Source organism: Athene noctua, chromosome 31 (genome assembly GCF_965140245.1).
Source record: "Athene noctua chromosome 31, bAthNoc1.hap1.1, whole genome shotgun sequence".
NCBI classification, from domain to species: Eukaryota; Metazoa; Chordata; class Aves; order Strigiformes; family Strigidae; genus Athene; species Athene noctua.
Window position 1 is genome coordinate 2165978 of NC_134067.1, and position 20529 is coordinate 2186506.

At 58.5% G+C, this 20529-nt stretch overlaps 2 protein-coding genes across 6 annotated transcripts in view; both read left to right on the top strand.

Annotated features, from left to right (window-relative positions):
* LOC141972145 (uncharacterized) overlaps positions 1 to 11861 on the top strand; it is a 53822-nt gene extending 41961 nt beyond the window's left edge. The window contains exons 1-13 of one of the 3 annotated variants that reach the window (XM_074929961.1): positions 6073 to 6102; positions 7277 to 7431; positions 7552 to 7646; positions 7778 to 7927; positions 8087 to 8241; positions 8532 to 8679; positions 8974 to 9111; positions 9300 to 9476; positions 9819 to 9974; positions 10381 to 10482; positions 10857 to 10959; positions 11108 to 11170; positions 11288 to 11861. In XM_074929961.1, coding sequence (XP_074786062.1) covers positions 7314 to 7431; positions 7552 to 7646; positions 7778 to 7927; positions 8087 to 8241; positions 8532 to 8679; positions 8974 to 9111; positions 9300 to 9476; positions 9819 to 9974; positions 10381 to 10482; positions 10857 to 10959; positions 11108 to 11170; positions 11288 to 11406 — 1524 coding nt within the window. In that variant the 5' untranslated portion in view covers positions 6073 to 6102; positions 7277 to 7313 and the 3' untranslated portion in view covers positions 11407 to 11861. Of the gene's footprint in view, positions 1 to 4255; positions 6904 to 7276; positions 7432 to 7551; positions 7647 to 7777; positions 7928 to 8086; positions 8242 to 8531; positions 8680 to 8973; positions 9112 to 9299; positions 9477 to 9818; positions 9975 to 10380; positions 10483 to 10856; positions 10960 to 11107; positions 11171 to 11287 lie in introns of those variants that run through there. The other 2 variants (XM_074929962.1, XM_074929963.1) reach the window with 2 other exon arrangements.
* Positions 11862 to 13094: 1233 nt separating this feature from the next.
* LOC141972221 (uncharacterized) lies at positions 13095 to 19760 on the top strand. 3 transcript variants are annotated; one of them, XM_074930076.1, is made up of 13 exons: positions 13972 to 14001; positions 15176 to 15330; positions 15451 to 15545; positions 15677 to 15826; positions 15986 to 16140; positions 16431 to 16578; positions 16873 to 17010; positions 17199 to 17375; positions 17718 to 17873; positions 18280 to 18381; positions 18756 to 18858; positions 19007 to 19069; positions 19187 to 19760. In XM_074930076.1, exons 2-13 carry the CDS (start codon positions 15213 to 15215, stop codon positions 19303 to 19305), a joined length of 1524 nt encoding a protein of 507 aa, XP_074786177.1. In that variant the 5' UTR covers positions 13972 to 14001; positions 15176 to 15212; the 3' UTR covers positions 19306 to 19760. The 3 variants fall into 3 exon arrangements, with proteins under 3 accessions (XP_074786178.1, XP_074786180.1, XP_074786177.1); XM_074930077.1 differs by lacking the exon at positions 15176 to 15330 and having other exon boundaries at positions 13095 to 14802; XM_074930079.1 differs by lacking the exons at positions 13972 to 14001; positions 15176 to 15330 and adding an exon at positions 13095 to 13579.
* Positions 19761 to 20529: the final 769 nt, after the last annotated feature.

Below are 20529 nucleotides of genomic sequence, written 5' to 3' on the forward strand. Positions count from 1 at the left end.
GAGCCGGGGGAAAGTCTGATGGAATAAACCCAAGTCTGTAAAGGTGCAATTACATTTTTACTGAAATATTGCTGCTGTAAGAAGTGGATGAGTGAGCAACATTTGCACAGAGCAAGAAGCTGGAAGCCAAGTCAGACCTGTTCTGCTGATTAAGGATACCGATTAAACTCAGACACCAGAGTGAAAAGAGCAGGTGTATTTTACTAGCGATAACAGTGTAATACAGAAAACATGCAGAATACAGAAAAAGCAGAACAGTGCACTTAAAGCAGCAAACAGCAAAAAACAGGGTAACGCATTAAATCATTCCTACACGAGAGAGAGAATGGAGATTAAGAAAAAGACATCACCACCTGCATATATCATCATCACCCAGATCCGCAGAGGCTGGGCAGCCCCGGTCACAGCGAGGATTTGCGGAGCCTGTCCCGGCAAGGGGGAAATCCTACGCGGTGCCTCCACCCGGAGGTGAGGCTGCCAAAGTCGCCGCAAACGGGCCCGGCCTTATATACCAGAGATGGACAGGCCAGAACAGCTGGCACCTCTGTGCTGAGCGGGAAATTTCTGGATTCTTTCTCCTGTTGGATTCCACCCAAAGCCTGGCCAGGGCTCAGGGGGGGAAACCAAGGGAGTTTCTAACCAGGGTTAGATACTTGGGTTCTCAGCCTTGAGCAAGGCTAAACAAGGGAAGCTGGATACGTTCTCTCCTCACTCCTGGTTATACTGTGTCTAAGCTGCATCTTTCACTGGCGAGTTTATGTACTTGGTTAATGATTACATACCAGGTTAGCAGCTTCGGTCTGGGGCCTGTTGTTCAGGCTTCAGTACTTCAATGCTTTAGCACTTCTTACATCAGCATAAGTGCGCTGTTATAACTTAGTACAATACCTACTAGGACAATGGCTTTCAGTTATAAAATATACAGGATTCCTCTATAGGTCAGCTCTGGCTTGGGCCAGTTGTCCAAGCCTTAGCACTTCAAGACCTGAAGGAAAAAGGAGAAGGAGGAGAGAGGACCTGGGTGGGGGTTGCCCGCAGCAGGAGTCCTGGGGACGGTGAAATACCTGGGCCTTGAGCCTGGGCTTTTGTTCAGGGGAGAAGGTAGGTTCAGAAATGTAGCTGCTGCTGCACCCCCCGAACTCCAGTTGTTAAACTGTATTAGCATTGCTTTTAACTTCATACAGCTTTGTTTTTTCCAAACTTGGAACTGACCTTAAGTTTAGTTTTAATTATGTATTTACTGTGATTTATGTGAAATCTGACTGACAGGGAGCAAAGTGAATTGAGGTGAAACCGACACATTTGGAGTTGTCTGTCTTTCTGGAGGGGGTGCATCCAAATGAAGCAGCGTGACCTAGGATGAAATTAGGAAACCTGCGGGCTGGAGAGAATTTCTTGCCAAGCTTTAAAGGGTGACTCGGAGTGTCAAGTGCCCAATTTGAGAAGGAATTCCTACCAGTATGCACAAACTAATGAAATTAATGTGGTTTCCCCTCTGATACTCCTCCCCCCCAAATTGTCTAGCTCCCTTTGAAAGAAGGTCATTGTTTTTGTCATCAGAATAACAGGGTATCAGCAAGAAGATGCAAACGTGTATCATTTTTTTATTGTTTTAAGATGAAAAATAAGGTTATAAGGCATTTCAGTTTGTAACTTGTTCTGGTATATGGTTTGGCAGCACTAAACCTGGCTCCTTATACGTTTGTGTTTTATGTTTTCCCCTGTTTCATAGCGTTAAAGATCTAAGTGAAACTTTTTCTGTGGCTAGACCCTTCATAATGTCCCTTGTTCCTGTGAATTTTCTGGGGCTGTGCTACAGCAGGCTGGAATGCATGTTTTTTCTCCTTTAGATGACTGTCTATTTCCATGAAACCTGCAGGAATGTCATATTTTGACCACTGGGGCAGAAGTCTCGGCTCCTGAGCCTCTCACACAAAGTCAGCTCGATATACTGGAGGGCACCCGTGCAGGATCACAGGCTTTCTTGACCTGGTTCGGTGTTCTTTTGCTGCCAACAAACGCAGTAATCTTTTGCTTCTCTGCACACAACCTTCTCCTTGTGTCTTACTGATAACAGCTGCTCTCTTCTGCTCATTAGCACTTATGTCTGTCCTTTGAGCAGACGATTCTATTATTTCCTTATTACCTAGAAGGAAATGTTCTACTCTGCAGTGTCCTTTGGCGCTCGCAAATGCTCTGAGTGAACCCCCCGAGTCTTTCACAGCGTTGCAAAGGATGTGTCGTTTTGGAGCACTTTCCCTGTTCAGACAGCGATGTTCTCGCCGTGGGTCTTCGCGAAGGGAAGGAGAGCTCGGGAGTCAGTGCTGATCTCCTGCAGAGTGATGTAGGTCGAATAAAGGGAAACCTAGGCAGGAGCTCTGGCTATGCTGCACAAAGTGCTTTGCTCAGAGCAAAGAAATTGGAAGCTGAAGGACAGGGAATTGGAGGAAAATCCTGGGAATGACCAAGAACGTTCGAGGGGAGGCTGTGACATCTGCTGGCATATCAGTTCAGGGCTGCTGTGGCACACGGCTCCAGACTCACACACTTGTGCTCTCCTTCACCTCACTACTCTGCGCGCTGCGTTTCGGCCCACGCGGGAAAGCCGAAGCGGCCGTAGGTGGCTGAGGTGAGGCAAGTGCCACGTGTGGGAGACGCGGCAGCAGCCAGCGTGGGTCAGAGGGCAGCAGCGGGGAGGAAGGGCGCGGAGGCACGGGCCGTTGGGGGAAATCTGTTATGCAGACGTCCCTGCCCCGGCTGGCATGCCGTTAGCTCACAGCACCGGGACTGTGTCTCTGCTGGGGGCTTCTGCCTGCTCTGGGACAGGAGCAAATCGTGACCAGCGCAGAAAATGCAGGAGAGCAGCGCAAAGTCTGGGGGGGGTTAATTCTAGGTGCGAGGGAAATGGTAAGCCGAAACGTTGCTGCCTGGTAAAACACAGACTTTAATCTGCTTATTGAATGTGGTACGGTGGCAAGGTTTCGGCTGTCACAGGTGTCAGCACTGGTTCCATAGCCAGTGTTACCACAAGAGGAGCACCGGGATCTCTCCCTCTGCGAGCTGGAGGTGGGTGGTGTGATCCACGGGCCCGAGTCTGGAAAGGCAGAAAGCAGGGTGTTAAAGCCAGGCTTTAACTGTTTCTCAAGGCTTGGCACAACTTTGCAAATCCAATAATCCCTTTCAAATCCACTATTCTTTAAAAAAAATATTCTTCTATACTTGTGCTAAGCCCTCTTATAAACAGCTCTGAAACTTCCACATTGTCCATCACAGCTTCCCCTGAAGCCCCGACTCATCAGAGTCGATGTCTGTCTCACAGGTTTTCCAGGAGATTTTACTATTCCGGCCTTGGCCATCCCAAGTGTTCCCTCCAACGTGTCTCTCAGCTTATCAAATGGAGGAATTCCAGGCAAACAGCATTTTCCATTGTACTGCCATTTCAAGTTAACTTAAGCTGTATGTGATGGCTAGGGAAGGGGATGCAGAGAAACCCTTTCTGGGCCTCAGCTCCCTGTAATGAGCAACTCTCCACGGTTCTCTGGAAGTGAGAACTGTGTTTCGGCCATAACCGGGGCATTTTCTGTGCAAACTGCCTCTGCTTTCGAGCTTCCTAACGTGGATTGCTGACGGCTTCTTCTCATCTGCCGTGCTTCAGCTAGGTCTTCTCTAGACCTCTTGTGCTGGCAGTGCAACAGGTACAAGCCATAGAAGAGTGGCTCGTTTCTACGTCCAAGGATTAGGGGAACGATTGCATTTTCCATCTGTACGAGTGCCAGGGCCAGCCACGCCCCGACACGGGCAAGCGCCATGGAGACAGGCGCCATGGAGAGCAGTGGTCTGTGACATCAGCGAGCGAGGGTCTGTGACCTCACGTCCCTCCCTGCTTGTATTCGGGCACCGGCAGAGCCCGGCCCAGTGTGGCTCGTGCCTGGACTCCTGCCGAGCGTGTCTGCGAGGTGTGGAGGGTCGAGCGAGGCTGCTCCGGGTGCTGGGGGGTGCTTTGGGGGCTGCCATCGGCAGCTCTCGGTGCCCGTCCCGGAGCCATCCCCTGTGTTTCCCCAGCCCTGCCTGGGTCAGGCAGCCGGGCATTGTCGGGAGCGCTCGCGGCAGCAGAGGTGAGCTGTGCGGGGGAGCGTCCCCCCGGGGTGGGTGAAGGGGCTCGTGGAGCCGGAGGGTGTCCTTCGCCAGGGGCCTGGGCATTTCTTCCTCCCCTCGCCGGGACAGGGAGTGACCGGGGCCTTTCTCCATTGTGCAGTGTGTGACGCCAGCGAGGGGGAGCAGCTCCTCGTCCTCAGCTCTCCCCAGCCTGCCACAACGAGCCAACATGGCTGAAGACAGCGAGTGGAGTTGCCCCATCTGCGGCGAGACCCAAGATGGCGCCGCTTATGCGTTCCCCTGTCTCCACCAGTTCTGCCGGGGCTGCATTGTGCGGTGGGCCAAGAGGAAAGCGTCGTGCCCCCTTTGCAGGCAGACTGTCCAGTCCGTCATCTCCTCTGTGCGGTCAGAGGAAGACTTTCTGGAGATGACCTTACAGCAGCCCCCCTCCTGTCCATCAGTTGCCGGCCAGCAGTACAACCAGCGGGCTGCAGAGCCAGTGCCCGTGGGTGGCTTTGAGCCCCGTGTCTGGGCGAGACTTTTCCAGCAAAGCACAGAGATCCTGCAGCCCCTGATGCCCTGGCTGAGGCAGCAGCTCCTGGAGGTGTACGGGCGGTACTGGTGGATGGTGGATATGGCACAGGCCACCATCATCGCCCATCTGTGCCTCGACGGGCTGGACAGGGAGGCCTTGGAGCGGGATCTGCAGCCCTTACTGCAGCACCGGGCAGTGGAGTTTGTGCACCGGCTGGTTGACATGGTCGCGGAGAGGTGCAGGGAGCGCTTCATGCAGCAGCTGGAGCCCCGGGACTCCCAGGCTGCCGAGGAGCAGGAGCACAGCCCCGCGGCCACCCCTGGACCCGCCGCCGCCCCGGGGGACACTCCTGCCCCCGACCCCAGAGCGCAGGAGCAGCCCCGTGAGGAGCTGGGGCAGGCGGTGGCAGGTCCCTCCAGTGCTGGCCAGGGCAGGGACTGCTCACGCGGGGGGCCCCGGCGCCGCGGCAAGAGGAAGGCCGGCTGCTCCCAGGACTCTTCCGCCCACAAGCGGCCACGCCGCCGGCAACGCTAGGGTGGCCAGAAGACGGCGAAACCAGGGCCGGGCCAGCAGCTGGGGTGCACGCCAGCCCCAAAGGGACTTGGAGGCGCTTGTTAGTAGCCTCATCATGAAAGAAGGAAAATAAAACGATGAAAACCGCATCAGAAGTCTCAGTCTCTCCTTACACGCAGTGCGGCTGGCATTGCTGTCGTCGCCCCACGTGATGCTTTCTCCTCCTCCCCCTGGTGCTGGGCTCACCTTCCCCCTCGTGAGTCTGCTGCAACTTCCACGCTGTCTACCACAGCTTGTCCCGAAGCCCTGATTTATCCGTCAGAGAGTGTATTTCTCAGAGGCTCTTCCAGAGATGAGACTGGTTGATCTGTTGCCATCTCCAGACATCCCGTGAGCGTACAGACTCAGTTCTTTCTACAGAGAGATGGACATCTTCCTAGTCCTCCAGAAACAGGTCTTTAGCATTTTTCAAACATTAGAAATAGTGGTCGGATACTTGAAATGGAGCTGTTGTTGCACAGGCCAGCCATAATTCTGGTAAGAAATGGTTCTGGGCCCTGGTTGCCTACTCGCGGGCAGACCCAAGGCAGGCGGGCGCTCTCTGCCTCGGCTGGAGGACTATTTCCCTGAAGCGCCGCCCCTCCGTCCTCTTCCCAGCTTGCCTCGCCTGCAGTTCGGACGTGCAGAGGGCCGGGCTGTGTTGCAGCAGGGCAGCTGGGGCACAGCCTGAGCTGGGGCTGGGCGCTGGGCCTGGAAACAGGCCCAGGTGCTCGGTCTTGCAGAAACCTGCTCCACAGGCGAAGATCGGCTGCTGGTGGAGAAACACCAAGATGGCATCACCGCCTTTTCCCGTGGCACCTCTGCCCTGTCCCGGGAGTCCCGCACTGTGGCCCCTCCTCACATGCAACAAAAGCTTTTTCTCCAATGAATACATTTTGCACGAGCGCACCTCAATGATGGTAATAGCAGAGCACTTGTGCTAAAACTGCTTTTCTTATAAATTCCCATTGTCCCTTCTAGATGCTTTGAACAACTGCTTGGGCTTTTATTATTTATATTTTTGCTTTCCTCTAATTCTCAAACAGAGTTGTAAGTAGCCTCAGGACTTATGACTTCATTGTGTCATCAATCAGTGTTACACGGTACAGCCAAACAAAAGTCTTAATCCATATCCATGGGTGGTGAGCAGCAGCACAGGGACTATATAGCACAAATGAGAAGAGGAAAATTTAAGGAGCCAAGCGATCGACATTATGCCCAGCAATTGATAAGCCAATGTAATGAATGCTTCTAACCCATGGTTATGACACACTGACCCGATCTGCCGTTATCTCGACCCTTTGAGCCCCACGCTGGGCCCCAAAAAGGACTCTCGTGGTTTGAACTCGGTCAGAGCCAACCACCATGCAGCCGGTCGCTTCCCTCCCCCTGTTGGGGGAATGGGGGAAGAGAGTGGAGGGACACAAGGAAAACTCGTAATTTGAGATTAAAAAAAAAACACTTTAGTGATTGTAGCAAACCAAAATAACAACAAGGGAAAGTACAAATGGGTAATGCACACGGCGACTGCTCACCACCCACCGACCAACAGCCCGCTCCCAGCCAGCGATCCCGACAGAATGAAGATCCGTGGGGCTGTGCTCCCTTCCAGCTGGAGAAAATTAACTCTATCCCAGCTGAAACCAGGAAACTCTTGTAGCAGATTAAAGCTACGCTGGGAGTGTGGGAAAGAACTGGACACAGGCGAGCCAACGCTTCAGGTGACCGCAAAGGAGAGATGGGGCAGTCTGGAGTGTTTCTGTCGGGATCAAAGCAGAAGGTCCGGGGTCCGTGCCGGGGTGTGTGCACCCTGGGGTGAGCCGGGGGGTACAGGAAGGTCCTGACAGGACATGATGGGGGCCTGGGGGCACCCCGAGAGGAGCCATGGCCCCGTGGTGAGCTGGGTCCCTCCCCGCCCCCGCAGTAAAACCCCTGCCCCACCCGGCCTTTGTGACATCACTCTGTGTCACCCCCGGCACCGTATCTGAGCAGCGCAGCCCCGCAGTGTCTGACAAAACGGGGAAGGGACAGGGCAGGAGCGCAGTGAGGACACTCCTGAGCACAGCCCACGTCTTTTGCCCTCGCTCCCTACAGCTGAACACCCCGCACTGTCCCTCAACCATTTTTGAGGATGGCAGAGAGACCCCCCAGCAGCCCCAGGGTGGTTTGGGAGGAGGTGGGGGCCCCCCAGGAGAGCAGCTCTGCGCCGGAGCCCTGCGAGGTGTCCCTGGTCCAGCCGCTGCGGATCGGTGAGTGAGGGGGCTGACGCCAGGACCCTGTTTACCCCGTTTCAAGCGCTTTTCACCCTTTTGGAGGCTGTTTGGCCAAGATGGCTGTTGTCTTACTGACTCTTCCGTGTTTCCGTGTAGATGAGACGCTGCCAGAGGAGATTCCAGAGGCAGCGGGATGGGATCCTCAGAGCGCCTGGTTGCTCTCTTTACTCGAGAGCAGCGACATGGGAACGGTAACAAGCTCTCGCCTTGCCGGGACCCTTGTCCGTGGCATCGGCTTGTGCGAGCAAAGGGACCCAGAGGTGGTCGAGCTGCTCAGCCAAGCTCAGCGTGACACATCTTCCCCCTGTCCTTCCTCCTGCAGGTGTTTGGCAAATACCTCCAGCCTTCTCAGAATATGGGCGTTCTCCTCGCAGCCATCGAGGCCTTGCCGGCAGACGATGTCCAGGACAGGCAGATGGCAAGTGACGTCGTGAACATGGCCTTGAGGGACCCCGCGTCCTGGCTGATGGATGTAAGTGCCCCGTGGTTGGACTGTCCTTCCGTGTCAAGACGTGTCAAGTCTTGTTCTTCCCTCCTGCCCTAACCTGGCTCTCTCGGGCACCCAAAGCCATGTCAAGGCAGCAGGGAGGGGTGGGAACGGCAGCACCATCCTTACCCGCGTCCCCTCCAGGTGCCAAAAATTATGAGATACATCCACAAAAATGTGGAGCACATCTGCACGGAGCCAGCCCGGAACAGCCTGGACTCGCTGCTGCTGCTGCTGACAGAGTGGAGCCCCAGGGAGGTGGTCAGGAGCCTTCTGAGCATCTCTCCAACGTGTGACAGGTACCGGCCCCGACAGCCTTGAGGGCTCGTTCCCCACCAGGAGAGTGGCCCAGAGACTCTCTGGCTGCCAGACCACGGAAAACTGCGTGATATCCCCGAGGAGCAGGGCTCTCCATCCCACCACGCTTCCCCCTTCAGCCAGAGGCAGCCCAAGTGGAGCCCCTGCCCCCTGGGAACAGAACCTCACCCCCCTCGGCCTCCGCGGGCACCCTGAAATGAGGGGGTGGGCAGGGCCGGGGTCCGGAGGAGCTGAGGCAGCTCTGCTGAGCGAGTTGGCTCTGGCTCCGCAGGGCGGCCGTGGCCGTGTGGGAGGTGCTGGTCTCCGAGCGCTGGGCTCTGCGGAGAGTCGTGTCGGAGCTGGTTGATGTGCTGCAGGACCGGCGGCTGCGCAGGGTGTTCAGGTTCGCTGCGGAGGATGCCTGCATCTACCCCTTGGCTGTGAGTGACCCATGCCCGGCCCTAGCGCTCTGCCTGCCTTCCTCCTCCTCCTCCCAGACCCGCGTGCCACATGCTTGGGCCCACCCGATGCTGGTTTGGCCCCACCAAGCCTGTCCCGCCACAGGCAGTGCTCTGCCTTCCCCCCTGCCTGCATCCCCCTGCCCAGCTCTGGCCCTGGGACAGAGACGTGGGGACTCGGAGGTGGCTTCAAGCAGACACTTGCCAGGGGCTGTGTCGGCGTGTGGCAGGGAGCCCTGCAGCTCTGCTGGTCTCTCACCGTTGTCTCCATTTTAGCTGCTGGCCAGCGCTGACCTGGACGACAAGGAGTTTGCTGCCCTCTACAAAGCCCAGAGGTTCCTGAGGCGTCCCAGCCTGGCGATGCTCTCGCTGGTTCTCACGAGCCTCGTGACACTCTCAAAAACACCCAAAATGGTGAGCGGGGGGTCGGCAAGGGAAGCCAAGTTTGTAGCCAGGGCCAGGGGGACGCGTTGGCTTGGCCCCGGCCGGGAGGATGCGGGGTGATGGCTCCAAGCACCCTCCCTGCTCTGGAGGGGGCTGGGGGGTGCCTGGGTGGGGTCTTTCACCGCTTCACAAAAAGCTGACGGGTGTGTTCCATACAGGCCAGGAAAATGCTGGTAATGCTGCCCGACATCATAGAGAACCTGCTGGCAGCCAACTCCAATGTCAGGATGAAGGCCCTGATGCTCTTCATCAACGTGATTCAGCACATGACGAGGGAAGAGGCTGACCTCATCGCTCTGAGACTGGCGGAGAAGCTCCTGCTCCTCTTCGATGATGTAAGGCGGGGGCCGGAGCTGAGGCGATGGGTGAAGGACCTTCAGCCCAGCCCTGCAGGCAGCATTTGGGCAGGGGTGTCCCCCTGGCTCCTCTTGCGTGGCCTTTCGGGGCTCTTCCCACTCTCCTCCTGTGGCCTTTCCAGGCTCTTCCCCTCCCCGCTCCTCTTCCGTGGCCTTTCAGGGCTCCGGGGCCGTTGAGCCGCAGCCGCAGGTCTGGCCGACGGCTCCTGGTTCAGGATCTGGCCCCGGAGCAGCTCCTCTCCCCCGGCCACGCTAACGCCCCTGCTCCCCGTGGGCGAGGAGCGGCTGGTGCTGAGCTGCCTCTGTCCTCCTCCCTGCCAGGAGTGCAGCCGGGTGCGGGAGCTCTCCATCCGCCTCTTCAAAGACGTGATGAAGACCACGGTGGGGAGAAACATCAAAAAAATGGTGAAGAAAGTGCAGGGTGTGCTGCTCCAACTGTTCTTCCACACCAACGAGAAGGTGGAGAGCGTGGCCAAGGTGCGGTGATCAGTGACTGGTGTCACGGGGAAGGGTGTGCTGACACCACGGGGGTGGCCTGGGCGTGAGGGACAATGGGAATGTGTGTCACCGCAGGGTCCCGCTGCGCTGGTCCCACCTCCACCGGCCTTCCCGCTGCTGCAGAGCTGGAGGGGGAGGTGGGGACCCCCCCCAGCCCAGAGGGAGGCTCCCTGCAGCGCCAGCACAAGCAGGGCCCGAGAACTGGGCACAGACATTTCCCTGCTCAGCAGCGGCCCGTGGCCACCAAGCACACGAGTCCCCACGGGCTTTGTGTGCTTTGAGCCGCCATCCCTGTCTCCCAGGGCTGTGCCAGGCCCAGAGCAGGAGGATGCCAGGTCTCCTCCCCGGGCTCTGGTGCCATCTCCCAGCCTCTGCTTCTCCGCAGGCTTCCTGGGACACCCTCAGCGCCTGTGGAAAGTTCCTGGGCTGGAGGAGGCTCAGCTTCCTGGCTGAGACAGAGCAGAAACACCAGATCAGAGAGTTCTTGGTGAGGACAACCCCCAAACCCCCTGGCCGGGCTGGACGGGGGCTGCAGCTGTGCCGTGGCGGGGAGGGGCTCTGCATCGCCGCCCTGCCCCAGCCCCGCTGCTCCAGCTGCAGCCTCCTTCCCTGCCCTCCAGCACGCAGCCCCCAGGGGCTCTTCTCCAGGAGACCCCGACCCAGCTGGGCCCTGGCAGCGGGACGGAGGGGTCTCGGCACCCCCAGCCCCCTCTGCCTGCGGCTCTCTCTGCCCCTCAGCCCCACGGGGCTCCTGGCTGGGAGACAGGAGTCACTGGGAGGGAGCGGGGGTGCTGGCGGGAGGGACTGGTCCGGACGGCTGCGGAGGGTGCGTACCAGCCCCGTGCCCTTGTGCTCCCTCAGATAACACAGAAGAGGAACAGTGTGGACGAGTATCTGCTCCAGAGCCTGCCCTACTTGAAGGACCCTGAGGCCACCGTGCGAGAGGAGGCCGTCAGGTTCATCGGTGAGTCCCTGGGGACCCATTTCTGGCTGCCCGGCCCCAGTTCCCACTGGTGGGCTCGCTGGGGGTCTTGCTGGGTCCCACTGCCCCCTTGCTGGGGCACAGCCCTGCCCAGGGGGAGCAGAGCTCTGACATTACCTCTGTGCCCCAGGTCTTGCTGCGCGGCACCGGCGGATCCTCAGGCGAGAGAAGCTGTGGGAGTTCTGCCACAGTGGTGAGTAGGGGCAGTGCTGTGCTGGCGGGGGCTGGTGGGGCAGGGGACAAAGCCTGGCCTCCTGGGGTCTCTGCGGGCAGGGGGGGTTCACCTCTGCTCTCTTTCCTTCTCTTGCAGCCCTCCAGTCCTTGGGGAATGACGCTGAATTCTCGATCAGGTCCCTGGCAGCTCAGACCGTCCTCATCCTGACAGCTATAAAGCAGAAGCCAAGGTCAAGTTGGAGATGCTGCACCTGATGAGCCTTGGAGTGGTGCCATTCTCGGGGAAACGGCGTACTTCAATAAATCTTTTTTTTAAACCAAGCTGGAACAACAAGCCCAGTCTCATGGTGTCCTTCCCACGGGGACCCCCCACAAACAGTGTCGCTCTGCCACTGCCCCCAAGGCTGCACACCCGCACCCAGGGTGTCCTGTGAGACCACAAAGCCCTGAGAGGAGGAGGAGGAAGGAGGGAAGCTTTAGCCCATCCTGCCCCTCCTGAGGCATCTCAGGGCACAAAAAGGCACCCGTGCGCCAAGCTGGCACGTCACCCTTTGTTCCAGCACCAAAATCCCCTGCTGTACTGGGGAGCTGGGCTGGCTTTGAGTGGGCACCGGTCGGTTGGTGGTCAGCAGTTGGTTTCATTGCCATCACTTGTTCTTCTTAGTTTTCTCTCTGCTAATTTTTCCTTGTCATGACAATTTATTATTATTATTGTTATTTTAGTCCAGTTATTAAACGGTTCTTATCTCCACCCACCACTTTTCTCACTTTTCCCTTTCCAATTCTCTTCCCCCCATCCTGCTGGGGGGGGGGAAGGTGCTTAGTTGCCAACTGGGGTTCAGCCACAACACCAAGGGACAATTTTGCCTTCTCGAAAAAAAAAAAGAAATCACTTTAGATACCAGCAGTAGCGTTCCCTTACTGGGTGCAAGACAGCAATAGAGAATTAATAGAATCGGAGACTCAGAATAATTCTGGTTGGAAAAAACCTTTAAGGTCACCGAGTCCAGCGAGCCCACCACTGAACCGCGTCCTGAGCGCCACGTCTACACGTCTTTCAAATACCCCCAGGGCTGGGGATGCCACCACCTCCCTGGGCAGCCGGTCCTGGTGCCCGACAGCCCTCACGGTGAAGAAAGGGTCCAGCCTTGGGACGGGGCAGCGCCTACAAGTGCCCCCAGAACAACATCCCCAAGCACCTGCTGCTCGCGCCCCCGAGCCCACCCCTCGGGCACGTCGTCTGCCAGCGCTGGGCACTGCAGGGGATCTGCGGGCGAGGCGCTGCTGCACCCCCGGGGGCTCCTGCCGGGAACGTGCTGCGCCGCCGCCTCTGCCCCGGGAGCAGCTGAACAGCAGGCGGGTCCCCGCTGCCCGCGCAGCCTCTGCCCCGCTCCGCCGGGACACTCCTCCAGCCAAGAGGGCAGGAGGGGATCAGTAAGTACCCCATATAAATAATATTTATATTGTTATAAAGGAATAGATAAATACCCTGAAGAAATACCCAATAAATTATTTTGTTTCAAGAAATCCCGTGGCCGTGAGCGTCTGGGCAGCACGGTGTCGGGGAATGTCAGCCCTTGGCTCCAGCTCCGCTCTGGAACAAACAGATGAAGCTGCTTGTTGAATTTATGTTTGCAGCTTGGCATGTCCCTGTGTCCCCATCCTGGTCGATGCTGTTGATGTACCAGTGGAGGCCCTTGGTGGCTTTGATTGTCAGCCCAGTGTGGTGCCCTTCTGTGGGTGTGGGGGGACACAGGTGACAACAGGCTCCCCACATCTGAGGGGAGGGTGTGTGGGGGGCATTTGGAGGTGTCCTGGAAGGGCTGGGGGTGCAGGGATAGGGGGTTGGCATTGGTGGGACACCCCCAAGACCCCTGCAGGTGATGGTGGCGACAGCCGCCGGCAACGCTAGGGTGGCCAGAAGACGGCGAAACCAGGGCCGGGCCAGCAGCTGGGGTGCACGCCAGCCCCAAAGGGACTTGGAGGCGCTTGTTAGTAGCCTCATCATGAAAGAAGGAAAATAAAACGATGAAAACCGCATCAGAAGTCTCAGTCTCTCCTTACACGCAGTGCGGCTGGCATTGCTGTCGTCGCCCCACGTGATGCTTTCTCCTCCTCCCCCTGGTGCTGGGCTCACCTTCCCCCTCGTGAGTCTGCTGCAACTTCCACGCTGTCTACCACAGCTTGTCCCGAAGCCCTGATTTATCCGTCAGAGAGTGTATTTCTCAGAGGCTCTTCCAGAGATGAGACTGGTTGATCTGTTGCCATCTCCAGACATCCCGTGAGCGTACAGACTCAGTTCTTTCTACAGAGAGATGGACATCTTCCTAGTCCTCCAGAAACAGGTCTTTAGCATTTTTCAAACATTAGAAATAGTGGTCGGATACTTGAAATGGAGCTGTTGTTGCACAGGCCAGCCATAATTCTGGTAAGAAATGGTTCTGGGCCCTGGTTGCCTACTCGCGGGCAGACCCAAGGCAGGCGGGCGCTCTCTGCCTCGGCTGGAGGACTATTTCCCTGAAGCGCCGCCCCTCCGTCCTCTTCCCAGCTTGCCTCGCCTGCAGTTCGGACGTGCAGAGGGCCGGGCTGTGTTGCAGCAGGGCAGCTGGGGCACAGCCTGAGCTGGGGCTGGGCGCTGGGCCTGGAAACAGGCCCAGGTGCTCGGTCTTGCAGAAACCTGCTCCACAGGCGAAGATCGGCTGCTGGTGGAGAAACACCAAGATGGCATCACCGCCTTTTCCCGTGGCACCTCTGCCCTGTCCCGGGAGTCCCGCACTGTGGCCCCTCCTCACATGCAACAAAAGCTTTTTCTCCAATGAATACATTTTGCACGAGCGCACCTCAATGATGGTAATAGCAGAGCACTTGTGCTAAAACTGCTTTTCTTATAAATTCCCATTGTCCCTTCTAGATGCTTTGAACAACTGCTTGGGCTTTTATTATTTATATTTTTGCTTTCCTCTAATTCTCAAACAGAGTTGTAAGTAGCCTCAGGACTTATGACTTCATTGTGTCATCAATCAGTGTTACACGGTACAGCCAAACAAAAGTCTTAATCCATATCCATGGGTGGTGAGCAGCAGCACAGGGACTATATAGCACAAATGAGAAGAGGAAAATTTAAGGAGCCAAGCGATCGACATTATGCCCAGCAATTGATAAGCCAATGTAATGAATGCTTCTAACCCATGGTTATGACACACTGACCCGATCTGCCGTTATCTCGACCCTTTGAGCCCCACGCTGGGCCCCAAAAAGGACTCTCGTGGTTTGAACTCGGTCAGAGCCAACCACCATGCAGCCGGTCGCTTCCCTCCCCCTGTTGGGGGAATGGGGGAAGAGAGTGGAGGGACACAAGGAAAACTCGTAATTTGAGATTAAAAAAAAAACACTTTAGTGATTGTAGCAAACCAAAATAACAACAAGGGAAAGTACAAATGGGTAATGCACACGGCGACTGCTCACCACCCACCGACCAACAGCCCGCTCCCAGCCAGCGATCCCGACAGAATGAAGATCCGTGGGGCTGTGCTCCCTTCCAGCTGGAGAAAATTAACTCTATCCCAGCTGAAACCAGGAAACTCTTGTAGCAGATTAAAGCTACGCTGGGAGTGTGGGAAAGAACTGGACACAGGCGAGCCAACGCTTCAGGTGACCGCAAAGGAGAGATGGGGCAGTCTGGAGTGTTTCTGTCGGGATCAAAGCAGAAGGTCCGGGGTCCGTGCCGGGGTGTGTGCACCCTGGGGTGAGCCGGGGGGTACAGGAAGGTCCTGACAGGACATGATGGGGGCCTGGGGGCACCCCGAGAGGAGCCATGGCCCCGTGGTGAGCTGGGTCCCTCCCCGCCCCCGCAGTAAAACCCCTGCCCCACCCGGCCTTTGTGACATCACTCTGTGTCACCCCCGGCACCGTATCTGAGCAGCGCAGCCCCGCAGTGTCTGACAAAACGGGGAAGGGACAGGGCAGGAGCGCAGTGAGGACACTCCTGAGCACAGCCCACGTCTTTTGCCCTCGCTCCCTACAGCTGAACACCCCGCACTGTCCCTCAACCATTTTTGAGGATGGCAGAGAGACCCCCCAGCAGCCCCAGGGTGGTTTGGGAGGAGGTGGGGGCCCCCCAGGAGAGCAGCTCTGCGCCGGAGCCCTGCGAGGTGTCCCTGGTCCAGCCGCTGCGGATCGGTGAGTGAGGGGGCTGACGCCAGGACCCTGTTTACCCCGTTTCAAGCGCTTTTCACCCTTTTGGAGGCTGTTTGGCCAAGATGGCTGTTGTCTTACTGACTCTTCCGTGTTTCCGTGTAGATGAGACGCTGCCAGAGGAGATTCCAGAGGCAGCGGGATGGGATCCTCAGAGCGCCTGGTTGCTCTCTTTACTCGAGAGCAGCGACATGGGAACGGTAACAAGCTCTCGCCTTGCCGGGACCCTTGTCCGTGGCATCGGCTTGTGCGAGCAAAGGGACCCAGAGGTGGTCGAGCTGCTCAGCCAAGCTCAGCGTGACACATCTTCCCCCTGTCCTTCCTCCTGCAGGTGTTTGGCAAATACCTCCAGCCTTCTCAGAATATGGGCGTTCTCCTCGCAGCCATCGAGGCCTTGCCGGCAGACGATGTCCAGGACAGGCAGATGGCAAGTGACGTCGTGAACATGGCCTTGAGGGACCCCGCGTCCTGGCTGATGGATGTAAGTGCCCCGTGGTTGGACTGTCCTTCCGTGTCAAGACGTGTCAAGTCTTGTTCTTCCCTCCTGCCCTAACCTGGCTCTCTCGGGCACCCAAAGCCATGTCAAGGCAGCAGGGAGGGGTGGGAACGGCAGCACCATCCTTACCCGCGTCCCCTCCAGGTGCCAAAAATTATGAGATACATCCACAAAAATGTGGAGCACATCTGCACGGAGCCAGCCCGGAACAGCCTGGACTCGCTGCTGCTGCTGCTGACAGAGTGGAGCCCCAGGGAGGTGGTCAGGAGCCTTCTGAGCATCTCTCCAACGTGTGACAGGTACCGGCCCCGACAGCCTTGAGGGCTCGTTCCCCACCGGGAGAGTGGCCCAGAGACTCTCTGGCTGCCAGACCACGGAAAACTGCGTGATATCCCCGAGGAGCAGGGCTCTCCATCCCACCACGCTTCCCCCTTCAGCCAGAGGCAGCCCAAGTGGAGCCCCTGCCCCCTGGGAACAGAACCTCACCCCCCTCGGCCTCCGCGGGCACCCTGAAATGAGGGGGTGGGCAGGGCCGGGGTCCGGAGGAGCTGAGGCAGCTCTGCTGAGCGAGTTGGCTCTGGCTCCGCAGGGCGGCCGTGGCCGTGTGGGAGGTGCTGGTCTCCGAGCGCTGGGCTCTGCGGAGAGTCGTGTCGGAGCTGGTTGATGTGCTGCAGGACCGGCGGCTGCGCAGGGTGTTCAGGTTCGCTGCGGAGGATGCCTGCATCTACCCCTTGGCTGTGAGTGACCCATGCCCGGCCCTAGCGCTCTGCCTGCCTTCCTCCTCCTCCTCCCAGACCCGCGTGCCACATGCTTGGGCCCACCCGATGCTGGTTTGGCCCCACCAAGCCTGTCCCGCCACAGGCAGTGCTCTGCCTTCCCCCCTGCCTGCATCCCCCTGCCCAGCTCTGGCCCTGGGACAGAGACGTGGGGACTCGGAGGTGGCTTCAAGCAGACACTTGCCAGGGGCTGTGTCGGCGTGTGGCAGGGAGCCCTGCAGCTCTGCTGGTCTCTCACCGTTGTCTCCATTTTAGCTGCTGGCCAGCGCTGACCTGGACGACAAGGAGTTTGCTGCCCTCTACAAAGCCCAGAGGTTCCTGAGGCGTCCCAGCCTGGCGATGCTCTCGCTGGTTCTCACGAGCCTCGTGACACTCTCAAAAACACCCAAAATGGTGAGCGGGGGGTCGGCAAGGGAAGCCAAGTTTGTAGCCAGGGCCAGGGGGACGCGTTGGCTTGGCCCCGGCCGGGAGGATGCGGGGTGACGGCTCCAAGCACCCTCCCTGCTCTGGAGGGGGCTGGGGGGTGCCTGGGTGGGGTCTTTCACCGCTTCACAAAAAGCTGACGGGTGTGTTCCATACAGGCCAGGAAAATGCTGGTAATGCTGCCCGACATCATAGAGAACCTGCTGGCAGCCAACTCCAATGTCAGGATGAAGGCCCTGATGCTCTTCATCAACGTGATTCAGCACATGACGAGGGAAGAGGCTGACCTCATCGCTCTGAGACTGGCGGAGAAGCTCCTGCTCCTCTTCGATGATGTAAGGCGGGGGCCGGAGCTGAGGCGATGGGTGAAGGACCTTCAGCCCAGCCCTGCAGGCAGCATTTGGGCAGGGGTGTCCCCCTGGCTCCTCTTGCGTGGCCTTTCGGGGCTCTTCCCACTCTCCTCCTGTGGCCTTTCCAGGCTCTTCCCCTCCCCGCTCCTCTTCCGTGGCCTTTCAGGGCTCCGGGGCCGTTGAGCCGCAGCCGCAGGTCTGGCCGACGGCTCCTGGTTCAGGATCTGGCCCCGGAGCAGCTCCTCTCCCCCGGCCACGCTAACGCCCCTGCTCCCCGTGGGCGAGGAGCGGCTGGTGCTGAGCTGCCTCTGTCCTCCTCCCTGCCAGGAGTGCAGCCGGGTGCGGGAGCTCTCCATCCGCCTCTTCAAAGACGTGATGAAGACCACGGTGGGGAGAAACATCAAAAAAATGGTGAAGAAAGTGCAGGGTGTGCTGCTCCAACTGTTCTTCCACACCAACGAGAAGGTGGAGAGCGTGGCCAAGGTGCGGTGATCAGTGACTGGTGTCACGGGGAAGGGTGTGCTGACACCACGGGGGTGGCCTGGGCGTGAGGGACAATGGGAATGTGTGTCACCGCAGGGTCCCGCTGCGCTGGTCCCACCTCCACCGGCCTTCCCGCTGCTGCAGAGCTGGAGGGGGAGGTGGGGACCCCCCCCAGCCCAGAGGGAGGCTCCCTGCAGCGCCAGCACAAGCAGGGCCCGAGAACTGGGCACAGACATTTCCCTGCTCAGCAGCGGCCCGTGGCCACCAAGCACACGAGTCCCCACGGGCTTTGTGTGCTTTGAGCCGCCATCCCTGTCTCCCAGGGCTGTGCCAGGCCCAGAGCAGGAGGATGCCAGGTCTCCTCCCCGGGCTCTGGTGCCATCTCCCAGCCTCTGCTTCTCCGCAGGCTTCCTGGGACACCCTCAGCGCCTGTGGAAAGTTCCTGGGCTGGAGGAGGCTCAGCTTCCTGGCTGAGACAGAGCAGAAACACCAGATCAGAGAGTTCTTGGTGAGGACAACCCCCAAACCCCCTGGCCGGGCTGGACGGGGGCTGCAGCTGTGCCGTGGCGGGGAGGGGCTCTGCATCGCCGCCCTGCCCCAGCCCCGCTGCTCCAGCTGCAGCCTCCTTCCCTGCCCTCCAGCACGCAGCCCCCAGGGGCTCTTCTCCAGGAGACCCCGACCCAGCTGGGCCCTGGCAGCGGGACGGAGGGGTCTCGGCACCCCCAGCCCCCTCTGCCTGCGGCTCTCTCTGCCCCTCAGCCCCACGGGGCTCCTGGCTGGGAGACAGGAGTCACTGGGAGGGAGCGGGGGTGCTGGCGGGAGGGACTGGTCCGGACGGCTGCGGAGGGTGCGTACCAGCCCCGTGCCCTTGTGCTCCCTCAGATAACACAGAAGAGGAACAGTGTGGACGAGTATCTGCTCCAGAGCCTGCCCTACTTGAAGGACCCTGAGGCCACCGTGCGAGAGGAGGCCGTCAGGTTCATCGGTGAGTCCCTGGGGACCCATTTCTGGCTGCCCGGCCCCAGTTCCCACTGGTGGGCTCGCTGGGGGTCTTGCTGGGTCCCACTGCCCCCTTGCTGGGGCACAGCCCTGCCCAGGGGGAGCAGAGCTCTGACATTACCTCTGTGCCCCAGGTCTTGCTGCGCGGCACCGGCGGATCCTCAGGCGAGAGAAGCTGTGGGAGTTCTGCCACAGTGGTGAGTAGGGGCAGTGCTGTGCTGGCGGGGGCTGGTGGGGCAGGGGACAAAGCCTGGCCTCCTGGGGTCTCTGCGGGCAGGGGGGGTTCACCTCTGCTCTCTTTCCTTCTCTTGCAGCCCTCCAGTCCTTGGGGAATGACGCTGAATTCTCGATCAGGTCCCTGGCAGCTCAGACCGTCCTCATCCTGACAGCTATAAAGCAGAAGCCAAGGTCAAGTTGGAGATGCTGCACCTGATGAGCCTTGGAGTGGTGCCATTCTCGGGGAAACGGCGTACTTCAATAAATCTTTTTTTTAAACCAAGCTGGAACAACAAGCCCAGTCTCATGGTGTCCTTCCCACGGGGACCCCCCACAAACAGTGTCGCTCTGCCACTGCCCCCAAGGCTGCACACCCGCACCCAGGGTGTCCTGTGAGACCACAAAGCCCTGAGAGGAGGAGGAGGAAGGAGGGAAGCTTTAGCCCATCCTGCCCCTCCTGAGGCATCTCAGGGCACAAAAAGGCACCCGTGCGCCAAGCTGGCACGTCACCCTTTGTTCCAGCACCAAAATCCCCTGCTGTACTGGGGAGCTGGGCTGGCTTTGAGTGGGCACCGGTCGGTTGGTGGTCAGCAGTTGGTTTCATTGCCATCACTTGTTCTTCTTAGTTTTCTCTCTGCTAATTTTTCCTTGTCATGACAATTTATTATTATTATTGTTATTTTAGTCCAGTTATTAAACGGTTCTTATCTCCACCCACCACTTTTCTCACTTTTCCCTTTCCAATTCTCTTCCCCCCATCCTGCTGGGGGGGGGGAAGGTGCTTAGTTGCCAACTGGGGTTCAGCCACAACACCAAGGGACAATTTTGCCTTCTCGAAAAAAAAAAAGAAATCACTTTAGATACCAGCAGTAGCGTTCCCTTACTGGGTGCAAGACAGCAATAGAGAATTAATAGAATCGGAGACTCAGAATAATTCTGGTTGGAAAAAACCTTTAAGGTCACCGAGTCCAGCGAGCCCACCACTGAACCGCGTCCTGAGCGCCACGTCTACACGTCTTTCAAATACCCCCAGGGCTGGGGATGCCACCACCTCCCTGGGCAGCCGGTCCTGGTGCCCGACAGCCCTCACGGTGAAGAAAGGGTCCAGCCTTGGGACGGGGCAGCGCCTACAAGTGCCCCCAGAACAACATCCCCAAGCACCTGCTGCTCGCGCCCCCGAGCCCACCCCTCGGGCACGTCGTCTGCCAGCGCTGGGCACTGCAGGGGATCTGCGGGCGAGGCGCTGCTGCACCCCCGGGGGCTCCTGCCGGGAACGTGCTGCGCCGCCGCCTCTGCCCCGGGAGCAGCTGAACAGCAGGCGGGTCCCCGCTGCCCGCGCAGCCTCTGCCCCGCTCCGCCGGGACACTCCTCCAGCCAAGAGGGCAGGAGGGGATCAGTAAGTACCCCATATAAATAATATTTATATTGTTATAAAGGAATA